This window comes from Mustela nivalis (genome assembly GCF_964662115.1).
Source record: "Mustela nivalis genome assembly, chromosome: 8".
In the NCBI taxonomy this organism is placed as follows: Eukaryota; Metazoa; Chordata; class Mammalia; order Carnivora; family Mustelidae; genus Mustela; species Mustela nivalis.
The window spans coordinates 118812681-118825588 of NC_139027.1; the positions used below are offsets into that span (position 1 = coordinate 118812681).

General features: G+C 49.1%; 1 protein-coding gene and 1 long non-coding RNA gene across 2 annotated transcripts in view; one reads left to right on the forward strand and one right to left on the reverse strand.

The window, feature by feature from the left end:
* Window positions 1-4245: 4245 nt before the first annotated feature.
* On the reverse strand, window positions 4246-5353 carry LOC309872323. Its single transcript, XR_014315781.1, has 3 exons — window positions 5228-5353; window positions 4978-5023; window positions 4246-4532 (listed from the first exon to the last, which is right to left on the reverse strand). It is a non-coding gene; the product is annotated as an uncharacterized lncRNA (long non-coding RNA).
* A 6644-nt stretch (window positions 5354-11997) lies between these two features.
* Window positions 11998-12908, forward strand: part of XKR7 (XK related 7) — a gene marked incomplete at its 5' end in the record, with an annotated part of 28714 nt that continues 27803 nt past the window's right edge. Inside the window, one exon of the mRNA XM_082745916.1 lies at window positions 11998-12584. Coding sequence (XP_082602042.1) covers window positions 11998-12584 — 587 coding nt within the window. The remainder of the gene's footprint in view (window positions 12585-12908) is intronic.

Sequence of the window (12908 nt, forward strand, 5' to 3'; positions counted from 1 at the left end):
AACTAGTTCAAATCCCAGAAGGAAGCCTGGACTGCCACATGGTCAGGATATTGCAGAAGATGAATCCCTCTGCAGGCTCGGGCAGGGGTGGGCAGAGATCTGGGGGTGCTGATCCCTAACCAGAAAAACCCTGCTTGGTCACACTGGGCATACCCCCGATCTTTAGTCACGCTAAGCCCAGGCCAGAAGGGACTTTGGTGTTTGGGGACTGGAGCCAACAAAATTAATGCTGTACCCATCCCCCTAGGATCTCCTTTTACTGTGCACCCTCTTTGGATATGCATTCAATGACCAGCCCTTGCCCATAGGCTGCTGAAGCCTCCTGGGGTGACTTATCTTCCGCCTAAGCTATAGCCCATTATTTCAGAGATATGAGAGCCTACCTTCCTTGCCTGGGATGCTGGTGCCTGTGTGGGTGGATAACTCAGAGGCATGACTTATATCCCACAGTCCCCCCATGGGATCAGGCTAAAGTTGCCATTCACAGGACACCTGCAAGGTCTGCTGGACTTCTGCTCCTTCCCTGTCCTGCTTCCCCCACCCCTTATGGTCAAAAACCCCCCAAAACTCACATCTTACTCAGTAGAAGCCAAACTCCTTGCCCAGACCCATGAGACCCTGTCGCCCAGCCCTGCCTCTCTGAGGCATTTCCCGCCTATCTCACCACTGTTTCCCTCTGCCCTCATGGTTGCATGTCTCCCTCCTTCCCTTGGTACGAGTCTTGGCTTAAATTTCACCTTCTCAGTGAGACCTTCCCCGACCACTGGCCTGCGTTTAAAACTGTAAACCCCGCTTGTCCCCGTGCTCTGATCAACTTCCTCTGCTCCACTTTTCCTCCTGTTTCTCATAGCATTTGTCACTTCCCAGTGTGTTATGTAATTAACTTACTTGTATTTACTGTTAGTCTCCTTCTGCTAGAAAGGGAGTTCTGCGAGAGCAGGCATCTTTGTCTCATTTGTCACTGATGTCTCCCAAATGCCTAGATCAGTGCCTAGTGCATAGCAGGTGGTCAGTAGGCATTTTTGAATGAATGGAGAAAGGAAAGAGCCAGAACTCTAACTGGGCAGATTCTCTTTTGAGGCCAGGCTCTTAACCCCTATGCTGGAGGTGGGCGGTGGGAGTGGCAGATCGTGCCAGAACATTTTGGCTAAGGTAAGGGAATTGGATTTTGTTCATAGATCCGTGAGAGGCTACTGGAAGGTTTTGAGGGAGTATGGAACATGACAGAGTTTACTTTGTGAAAGCGTTCTCTGGCTGTGGGGCTAAGATGGGTTAAAAAGGGGGGAGGGGAACAGCGCCAGGAGTGGCATATTAAGGGTGGGAGAGTGGTGATGGGGACTTGGAGAGGCAACAGGACCGTAGCTGCACTGGGGCTGGGAGCAGCAAGAAGCCTGCTCAATACCCCAATTCTCCAGGCAACCTGGGTGGTTGCCTCATGGGCTCTGGCCTGTGAGTAGTCCAGGCCAGGCCTCCCAGCTGCTGACAACGTGCCCCTGTCCCACAGATGGACTGTTTGCTCTCCTGGGTGGTCCCCAGCCCCTCTCTGCTTCCTTTGCGCCCTCGTGGGCTTGGCAGGTGGAGGGGAGGGCTCCACTCCTTCTCCTCCTCTGACCCGGAGAATAATCCTTATATTCATACGATCTTCCTCTGTGCCCTCACCTCATCCTCCCACACCCCCCAGTAACACAGAAACCTGATTCCCATAGGGCAGATGAAGACACTGAGGCCCGGAAAGGGGATGAGACCCCGCTGAGGTCATGCAGCCAGATGGGGACGCCAGGTGGGGACCTGTCTTCCAGCTCCCCTCGCCCCGATTTCATTAGGCAACAGATGGTCCCATGGCTCGACTTGAAAAATCTTAAGTGACCTCAAAGAGAAGGCAAGGCCAGAACATTCCAGGCCTCCCTGCACTGGACTTTACTACTACCTTGAACACTAAATCTATTCATTTTAAATTCCAGGAATAGATTCTTCTTACCAAAAGTGAAAACGTTACAGAAAAGACTCGAGTTCCTTTTTGACACCCCTCCCTCCATCCCAGTTCCCCTTAGAGTCCCGGTTTGAGTGCGTCTTTTCAGAACCGTGATATTCATTTAAAGACATAGTTAGGAACCCCAAGAAAATCGGGGCAACCATCATGTGGGTGGCAGGGCAAAGATGGTGGATGGAGGGCAGCACTCACAAATGCATCCCTAGGTAGTCTGTTTACTCTTGGACTTTTTTAAAAAGAAACTTTTAAAAATAAAGGTTTATTTATTTATTTATTTGAGAGAAAGAGAGCACAAGCAGGGGGAGAGGCAGAAGCAGACTTCCCATTGAACCAGGAGCCCAATGCAGGGCTCGATCCCAGGACCCAGAGATCATGACCTGAGCCGAAGACAGACACTCAACCACCTGAGCCACCCAGGCACCCTCTCTTGGACATTTTTGATTGGTATATTTCAATCACTCTCCTGCCTTCTGACAGCTGCCATGTTTTCTATGGTGTAGAAGTACTATATTTCATTTGTTTCTCTAGCTTTCTAAATTAAATTTTACATTTATTTCTTATGCACTGAAGTACAAAGGTTTGAATAGGTCCCACCACTTGGTTCTTAGCACAGGGTCAGGAGGTAATCTGCAAGGGTCCTCTCTTGTTTGTACCATTTCCTCCTTTTCCTCCCCAACCCCCTCAAGTCTGACCTCACTAAAACTCTCTCCGTGTTTGATAGACATCCTTAAATATTTGAGACTGCTTACAAAATGCACAATAGCTGTTTTGTGTGCTTATGGATTTTTTAAAAATTTAATAAAGGTATCACACACACACACAGAGAAGAGGACAAATCGTTAAGTATACGACAGTTCATGAACTTTCAAAAATGGAACACGTCTATATAACCAGATCAAACCAGAGAACTAGGAGATCCCCTCCAAGGCCTCCCAGCCGCTGCCCTAAGACTAACCACCACCCTGACTTCTAACACCAGCCATTGATTTTGTGTGTTTTTGACATTTATACAAATGGCATCATGCAGTGTGTGCTCTTTTGTGTCTGACTTCCTTTGCTCATCATTTTGTTCATGAGATTTATCTCTATTATGTGTGTAGTTGGGATGGATCACTTACTTTCAATGCCGTAAAGTATTCCACTGGTCGAAATACACCACAATTAAGCCATTCTGCTGCCATGGGTGACATATGGTGGTTTCCAGCGTGGGGCTGTTACAAAGTGCAGATAGGAACAGTTGTATGTCTATGGGTATAAACACGTACGCAAGCCTTGCTATTGTGTCTCTATCCAGGAGTGGAGTTGCTAGGTTCGGCCAGTTTTAATAGAAATGGATAAACCGGATATGTGTTTTAAATCCAGATAAATATTATTGTGATACAACCCATGTTCATGTCCTGCTCCTTTATTTTTTCTCATCTGATATTTTCAGCTCTGTCCATCTACTCTGTGTATCTCTAGGTCCTTCCTCCTGGAAGCTCCAGAGAACCCGAGCTCCTTTCCCCCTCATTTCACTCGTCCTTTCCATTGGTTGTGGATGCTTGAGTTCCCTTTCTTTTCTCCGTCAGTCCACACAGAGCCACCCTGATCATCCTAGCGTGCTATTGCCTTGTCATAAGGCGTGAATATGCTTCTTTTCCCTGAATACTACCACACTCATCTCCAGAATGGCTGTGCTCATTTATTCCTCTACCAGTGATCCATATCCTCACTGGCATTAGACATTAGTCACCTGTCTCTGGCTGGTCAGTGTGGAGGTAAGCATCATATTTATGAAACAATTCTTTCATGAAAGGACATTTACGTTGTTTTCTGTCTTACTAGAAGTGCTGCAATGACCCTTTAGGGCCATGTCTCCTGGTGCTTGTCTGTGAGCTCAGCTTCTTCTTGGCCTCATCTTCCTCCACACTTCTTGAACCCTCATCCCCCAACACATCCCAAGGTTCTCACCTCTCTGTCTTTGCTCAGGCTGTGCCTTCTGCCTGGAATATTCTTCGCGTTCCTCCTCTTGTTAAGTGCTTACTCTTCCCCTAAGAGTCTGTTTTTGACATTTATACAAATGGAATCATTTAAGTGCTTACTCTTCCCCTAAGACCCCTCCTCCTAAGAAGACACCCTCCCCCAACACCCCTAACTCCCCAGGAAGCTCTCCCTCAGGTCTTCCACAGGAAATTTGGTCCTTATTTTCTTTTGACACCAGTCACTTTTTTGTTTTTAGCTACCTGTTTTTTTTTGTTTGTTTGTTTTGTTTTTTGCCACTGTTTTGGCTTTCTCACTGGCCTTGGAGCCCGCTGGGGCTAGAGGTTCCATGGGCTTCCTTTCAGGTCCCCAGGACCTGCAGGAGAGGTCTACTGAACGATTGAGTGTACCCATGACCTAATCATGTGTTGGAGGAAATTAAGGATCCAGTCTGTCTCGCTCACCCCTCTCCTCTTCTTCACCAACTAGAACCTTTGAGGAGTCTCTCATTCCACTGGAAAGAGGGTGAAACATGAAGTCAAGACTTCCCCTGGCTTGGGTGGAGAGGAGAGGCTCAACTCATCTGTAAAATAGAGGTTGGCATTCACTCAGTCACTCAAGGCAGTGGTTATTGAGTGTCTAGCCTATGCCAGGCCATGGGAACCCACTAGGAAATAGGACAGGCCTAGTCTGTCCCGAGTCCTGTGGGTTTTTAGTCACAAGGATAGGATTGACATTTATGCATGTACCATTCTTTTTTTTTTTTAAGATTTTATTTATTTATTTGACAGACAGAGATCACAGGTAGGCAGAGAGGCAGACAGAGAGATAGGAAGGGAAGCAGGCTCCTCACCGAGCAGAGAGCCTGACGTGGGGCTCGATCCCAGGACCCCAGGATCACAACCCAAGCCGAAGGCAGAGGCTTTAACCTACCGAGCCACCCAGGCACCCCGCATGTACCATTCTTAACTGCAATTAGGTTCGAATGAAAAGCTCAGAGTCCAATAAGATTATATATCTTAACCTACCTTTAATCAGGCAGTGGAGTAAAAGAGGCTTTCTTTAAAAAGTGACCTTTGGGGTGCCTGGGTGGCTCAGTGGGTTAAGCCTCTGCCTTCGGCTCAGGTCATGATCTCAGAGTTCTGGGATCAAGTCCCGCATCGGGCTCTCTGCTCGGCGGGGAGCCTGCTTCCCTCTCTCTCTCTTTCTCTCTCTCTGTGCCTACTTGTCATCTCTCTCTGTTAAATAAACAAAATCTTTAAAAAAAAAAAAAGTGACCTTTGACCCAAGATCTAAGAATGACAAAAAAAGAAACTAAGCAAATGGAGAAGCTATGTGTGAAGGTGAGGTAGAGAAACTATTTCCAGCAGGGGGAACAGCACATGCAAAGACACTGTGGCAGGAGGGAACCTAGAGAAGTCCAGTGTGGCTAGAACCCAAGGAGAAGGGGAAAGAGGAATAGGAGTTGAAGTTGAATGGGTAGTCAGGAGCGAGGTCACAATGGACGGCCTGGTGGGCAAAGTGACATTGAGAAGTGGACTCATTCACTAGATAAGTAATTATTAGACATCTTCTGTTAGCTGTGCTACATCAGTGAACAAGGCAGACAAGGTCCTTGTTCCCACAGAGCCCACATAATAACATTAAGCAGGGGAGGAATGGCTAATCTTTACAGAGGCCCTAATATGTGCCAGGAAAGGTGCTGAGCACTTTCCCCATACTATCTCCTTTGATGCTTACCACCACTCATCATGAAGTAGGATACTTTTTTTGAAGAAGAACCAGGCTTAGCAATGTGGCATGATCCTCCCATCTGCAAGGAGTCTTGAGGCTGAATTGCAGTCCATTTTAAAAAACCCTTTCATAAGCACTTTTACTCAATGCCAGTATGTGTGGGACACATTGGCATGGTCTATAGAGAGGTGTCTCTCTAAATTATCAACGCACATACCAGTCCATCAGCAAATGGATTTAGTCTACAGATACCCCAAATGGTGTGTCCACAAAATTATTCACGTGACGGATTGTTGTAACAGACCAGAGACAACTTAACTACCCATTATTTAGGGGGTTGGCGAAGTAGAATATGGACCATCCTTGCAAGGGAATGCTGTGAAGCCATGAAAAAGAGCCAGGGCACTCTCTGCACTGACGAGGAGTGACCTCCCAAAGTGCTATTCCATGAACAAAACACAAAGGACAATGGGGCACCTGGGTGGCTCAGTGGGTTAAGCCGCTGCCTTCGGCTCAGGTCATGATCCCGGGGTCCTGGGATCGAGCCCCACATCGGGCTCTCTGCACTGCAGGGAGCCTGCTTCCTCTTCTCTCTCTGCCTGCCTCTCTGCCTACTTGTGATCTCTGTCAGATAAATAAAGAAAAAATCTTAAAAAAAAAAAACACAAAGGACAGAACCATGTATAATTAAGCTATGTGTTTCAAAATGGTGAAATAGGGTTTAGAGATAAGTAGATCAGAGAGAGAGAGACTGAGAGAGGAAACTTGTCATTGAATGCCTCCAGAAAGGAGAGTGATGGCTGGAGGACAAGGTAGGACAGACAAATGGATCCCCTTTGCACCTCTGGACTTTGAGCCACGTGACTGTGTTAACTACTCAATAAGTAAGTAAATAAACACAACTGTTTGTTTAAAGGACTTTCAGATTCCATCGGGAGGAAAGTGACATCAGAACAGGGAAGACCTTCCAGGGTCGTTGAATTGAAGGTATCTTAGTGACTCCCTTGTTTTACAAATGAGGAAACTGAGGCCCAGAGAAGAGAAGTGAGGTGACTCGCTCAAGGTCACCTAAACAGGTAACGACAGACTCAGGACTGGCTGATACTTCAATTGTAGACTTGTGTCCTTTCAAGTCACAGCTGGCTCAGGATCCCTACACATGGACATGCTAAGTTGCACTAAGTGTGGAGGACACAGTGGTAAACGACATAGGGATGATTGCTGCCTTCACAGATCTTATATTCTAAGCAAGAAACAAATAAATACATATTATAACATCATAAGGTGAATAAATGTTGTGGATAAAAATAAGGCAGGTGAGGGGATAGAGTGTCAGTGGGGAGTTACCAGGAAAGCCCTTCTAAAGAGGCAACATTTTACAGAAGAGTAAAATGGAGCCTTGTGAATACTTGGGGGAATTGTGGGAGCAAAGCCAGGTAGGAGGGATTAGGTTGGGATGGTAAGAGAGTAGCAAAGAGCCAGTGACTGGAACAGAATGAAGGAAGGAAAGACAGGGGGAGGTGAGGTTAGAGAGGAGAGCAGGAAATTGTAGGCAGGGCTGAAGACTTTGGCTCAAAGTAGGGTAGGAAGTAGTCAGAAGGTTTTGAGCAGACAGGGAACCTGATCAGATTTCTTTTTGAAAAAGATCTCTCTGGCTAAGGGTGGAGACTAAACATTAGGAGAAAAAGAGGGCCTGCAGGGAGCCCAATGAGGAGGCTGGTCCTGTCCAGTTGTCCAGGAGAGAAGTGACAAGACCACAGCCTGGGGCAGTGAATGAGCAGCAGAGATCCGTCTCCCAATCTGTGCAGTGAAGAAAGCCCCCTAGGGCCTTTCCAGTTCTGGCATTCGGTTATTTGGTGAATTAACTCAGCACACACCAAAGAGGTATAGCCAAGCCTGTTTTCCTTTTCTCACAGTCTCTAGACTTTTCCTTTTGGATTCTGCGTCTGGACAGAGCCCAGTGATCCAAGGCTCGGAGCAGGGACTCCTGTCCACCCCCATCACTGCCAGCCTCGCTCTAGTCCCCACCTCCCAGGGACAGATGGGTGGGCAGCGGGAGGCAGCTGGGCCTCGAAGCCTGCAGGGCCCCGGGGGAGGGAATTATCTGAAAGTTCATAACCCCTCTCTGCCTTCCAGATCTTGAGTTAAAAGCCCCAAATGTCGCAGCCCCAAGATGCAAGGGTTTGAGGGTGCCAGGAGATGGAGGCAGGACAAGGTGCTTTTCTATCCTCTGCTGCCCACATGGGGGTGGGGCCCTGGGGTGTTGAGAACTCCAGCCCTGGGAACAGGAAGCCATTAGAGGCTGAAACTGGTGGCCCTCAGGCCATGTCTGACCCACTGACCTATTTACTTGGCCTGAAAAATGTCTGAGCAAAAATGGAGCCAACATTTAAAAATCAAGAGATTGTACAATAAAATCCAGATTTCTGGCTTCTCTTGAGTAATTAGAAAATCTGACCATACTGACCGCTTATTCCCATATGACAGCATTCAGCCTTAGCTGAGTAGCAGCTGTCCTCATTATTATTTTATTTTATTAATAGGTAAATACATTCCCATGATTCCAAAAAAAAATTATAAATGGATACATAATGAAGTCTCCCTCTCCCACCCTGTTTCCCTTCTGCCCAGTGTCGTCTTTGATAATCTCATTTTCTTATGTAGACTTCCAAAGTTTCTTTGTCCATACACAACAAATACAAAGATAGATTCTTATCCTCCCTTTCACCCAGCTTCACTCCCCACCCCACCCCCATTCTATCCCTTGCTTGTCCCCATGGAGGCCTCTCTGTATTAGGAGACAGAGCGCTCCATGACCTCCCTTACTGCCATATGCCATTCTGTTGTCAGAAAGTCCATGATTTATTTAGCTGGTCCCCTACCGATAGGCATTTGAGTCATTCCTAATATTTGCAGTTATAAACAATGCTGTGCCAATTATCTTGTACATAGTTTACCCAAGAACTAAAGGAATATTATTAGAAACTGGTCCTAGTAGAGGATGCAGTAAGCATGGATTGAATTTGCTTCCAAGAGTGATTCCCAAGATTCCCAACAAAGCTCAGAGGCCATTCCCTTGGGGATGAAGGAAAGACTCCCAGATTGGTTTCTGCCACTTGCTAGAGGTGGGACTTCTCTCTGGGCCTCAGTGTTCCCATCTGTAAAATGTGAGAGGGCCTTGGGGAACTGGATAAGATCTCAGGGCCTGTCCAGATCTAAACTGCTGGCCACCCTCTCCTTCCACTCTAGTCACACCCAGCCTCTTTTCAGCCCCTAAATGAGCCTGACTCAGTTCTATTGCACAGATTTTGCTCAAGCTGTTCTGAGCCCCCCGCCCCATGGCTTCCACTAACATGCCATTGCTGGTCTCCTTATGGGTCCTAGTCGAAATTCCCGATCTTTGATCTCAGGCCATTCAGAACTCACCATTGCAAACCATTGAGGTCAGGTTACGCCCCTCTACAGTACCACTGATAGGTAAGTCACTCTCACCTGGTCTACACTTCAGGCAGCCCATCAAATCCTTCTTCTGTCACCGCTCCAGTTGCCTAAAGTAGAGTTCTTGAAAGCCAACTCTGCTAGTTCCTAACCAATGGCTTTGGGCAAGTGACAGCCACTGCCTGGGTCTCAAGATTTCTTGTGATTAAAAAAAAAGAGGGGGGGGCTGGTTTGAAGGTAACCCGTGGTAATATGCATAAAGTTCTTAGCACAATTCCTGACACACACACAAGGGCTTGATAGTTCCTTGAGTCACCACCCTTGCCCTCAGTTACCTAGTTTATAAAATGGGGAGAACATTTCATAGAGTTGATCACTCACTCATGCATTCAGTGATGTTTATAAGATGCCTATTGGGTGCCAGACACAACACTGGGCACTCGGCAATTGTTGGTGAAGAAAATAGATAAAATGTCCCAACTCTTAAGGAGCTCCCAGGCAATTCTGAACAGGCACATGTGAAAGATTAAACTGCCAGTGTACTGATGTTAAGAAGGAAAAGACTAAAATGTCATGGAAGCTCATAACAGGTGAGTATCAAAGAGACTTCTCTGAGGGATAAGATGTGGGGGCATGGTTCAGTGGGAGATCCAGGAGGGCTTTCAGAGGAAGACATCACCCTAGATAGAAATTAGCATTAATTATCCTCACCCCAACCCCAAAAGGAAAGCACTGGTTACCTTTCCCCATTTTGCTTTTTTCCCTGAAGCTAAGAGAAATTGAGTGACTGCCCAAGGTCATGGAGTCAGGAAGAGGTGAGTAGGTTTTGAACCCAGGCTTCCTGATTCTAGAGTCTCAGAGGTAAAAAAGCATGTCATCTACTGCCTGTTTGAACAGGTTGATCCTAGGATGTGGATAGGCATGGGAGGGAGAGAAGTTGCCTTCATTGGGGTGGGGCCCAGAAGTGAGAACCTCACTGTCAGGTCACATCTGTGAGAAGGCATTGATCCAGACACGTACAGAACTGGCCCAGGGCTGTTAGGAAGTCCAAGGGCAGAGCTTCCCTCTTCCCCGACTCTGCACTCCATGAGTCTCCCTGCTTAAGGCTGTAGAACAGAAAAAAAGGGGAAAGATACTCTTCCTAAGTAAATTACATTGGGATTCAGACTCCCCTCCAGCCCAACCCACAAAAACTCCCACTAGTCTACACATGCCTGCGGATAGAGACTATTAGCTTTGAATCCAGCCTAGAAAACTCCCTTAATCCCTAACTCTTCCTACTCTGTTTTCAGCCTTGGGCCACAGCTGGTTTTCCAACCTCCTGAGCATTGCTGGGACCCAAACAGTCCCTGGACATGAAAGGGATGCTACGCTGCAGGACTACAGATGGCTGCTCCTTCCTGACCCAGGGCAGCTGTCGCCCTTCATCTTCCCTTCCCAGTTACTCTGAAGCAGGGTGGTCCTCAAGCCTCCCTTCACTTCTTCCCCTTCTCACCAAACTCTCCTCCCTTTGTGAGATAGCAAAGCCTACTCTAGGGCCACATGATGGCTTGAATTTGGTTCAAGCACTCAGTAACTGTGGGGCTCCAAACAAATGAATTAATTTCTCTGTGACTCAATTTCTTAATCTGTAAAATGGGAGGTAAACAACAGAAACTACTTCACAAATTGGAAGGATAAAGTGAGTTAGTAATTGCATAATGACTCCAGGGACCTAGGCAAAGAGAAACTGCTACATGAGTGTTTGTGCAATAAATGCCCTGACACATCCAATCTGAGCATAGGGGTTAAGGGTGAGCTGGGGTATCCAGGATGTATAAGTTATATTCTAAATTCCTGTTATATTCTCTCTCTGGCTTCTCCACCCTCAAGCTGTTTCCTAGTGAGCATTTCTCTCCTCTGGCTGCAGAGGGGCTTCTTTCCAAATCCAGACTTGATCACATTTGTCTCCTGCTCAAATTCTGCAGTGGTTTCCCATTGCTTCCTGGGTAAAGTACATCTTTTGGACATTTAGGATCTCATCCTTCAGAACTATCCAGCCCCATCTTTCCCAGCTTCCCACCTCCCTGGATCTGTGTGGTTCAGAATTCCTTGAAAATATGCCCTTAAATCTTAGGCCTGCAGACCTTTCACTTGCTCTTCCCTCTACCTGGTGTTCCCTCCTTCCCTGCCAAACTCTTCTAGGGTTATGGCCAGAAGAAAACAGTCCCCGAGGGAGGAAAGGGGAGAGTTGGGGGAAGAGATAGCAGCTCTCAGAGCTGCAATTTTCTCATTCAAACCAATAAGAAAAAGACAATAGGAAAAGGGACTCTTCAAGATCAAAGAAAGGGATGGAACAATATGCATACACTCTGGAAACTAGGAAATGGCTAGTTAGCATCCAGTGATTGATAAAGAGTTACTGAGGTGCCAGCCTAGGCAGCGCCTTGCTTCCAAGTCCCCTATCCCCTACCCTCCTCAGACCTAGGCCACTGGAGGTAAACAGAGGAGATAAATGGCAGAGAAGAGTTTGGAGAGAGGGGCGGTGAAGAAAAGGGAAATAAAGAAGTGCAGTGGGGTGGAGGTGAGAGGCAGAAAGCGTGTGGCTGGGGCCCCGCGCCTCTGAGGAAGGAAGGAGAGGGTGACCTGGGATGCTCTCCCCTCCCTTCCCCCCTCCCTTCCCTGGGGAGCTGCCCCCATCCGGCCGCAGCCCTGGCGGGGTGGGGGAGGGACGGGGGCAGCGCCGAGGGGAATGAATAATTGAAGTAGAGGGGAGGAGGAAGAAGAGGAGAGGAGGAAGAGGAGGAGGCGGGAGCCTCCCGCACAGGGTCCTCCCCACTCCGCACCCCACCCCCTCCGCCGCCCGGAAGTCGCTCCCCGCCTCCTGCTCCGCCAACATGGCCGCGAAGTCGGATGGAGCGGCGGCCGCGGCCGGCCCGGGGCCGGAGGGGGCGGCCGGAGGAGCCCGGAGTGGTGCGGGCGGGCGCGGGGAGGCGGCGGCAGTGGCGGCCGGGAGCCCTGTAGTGACCGGGGCGGGGGGCTCGGGGCCGCGCTACGAGCTGCGGGACTGCTGCTGGGTGCTGTGCGCGCTGCTCGTGTTCTTCTCCGACGGCGCCACGGACCTGTGGCTGGCGGCCTCCTACTACCTGCAGGGTCAGCGCACCTACTTCGGCCTCACGTTGTTATTCGTGCTCCTGCCCTCGCTGGTTGTGCAGCTGCTCAGCTTCCGCTGGTTCGTCTACGATTACTCGGAGCCCGCGGGCGCCCCGGGACCCGCCGTCAGCACCAAGGACAGCGGGGCCGGCGGGCCCTCCATCAGCACCAAGGACAGCGCCGCCGCCTTCCGGACCAAAGAAGGCAGCCCCCAGCTGGGTCCTGGGCCCGCGCCCTCCTCGGCCAGCGCCTACCGCCGCCGCTGCTGCCGCCTCTGCGTCTGGCTGCTGCAGACCCTCGTCCACCTCCTGCAGCTCGGCCAGGTCTGGAGGTAGGAGAAGCGCAGGTGGAGGGAGCTGAGCTCGAGAAGTGGGGGTGGCGAGGGTCTACCTGTCGCCCCAACCCTACTCTGACCTCTCCAGGCCCCCTTTGCGTCCTGACCTCTGCCCCGCCCCACCCTATTACAGCTCTGATTTCTTCTCTGCCAGCTTCTCTCTGACCTCTGCCCTCAAACTCTGACCAACCCCAGTGCCATCGTCTCTGATCTGGCCATTGAGGGAGGAAGGAATGGGACAAGAAGAGAGAAAGTGATCCTCAGGGGTGTGAATGAGAAGGGCTGAAGGGAATGTGTGAAGCTTGGAACAGGGCCCCAGGG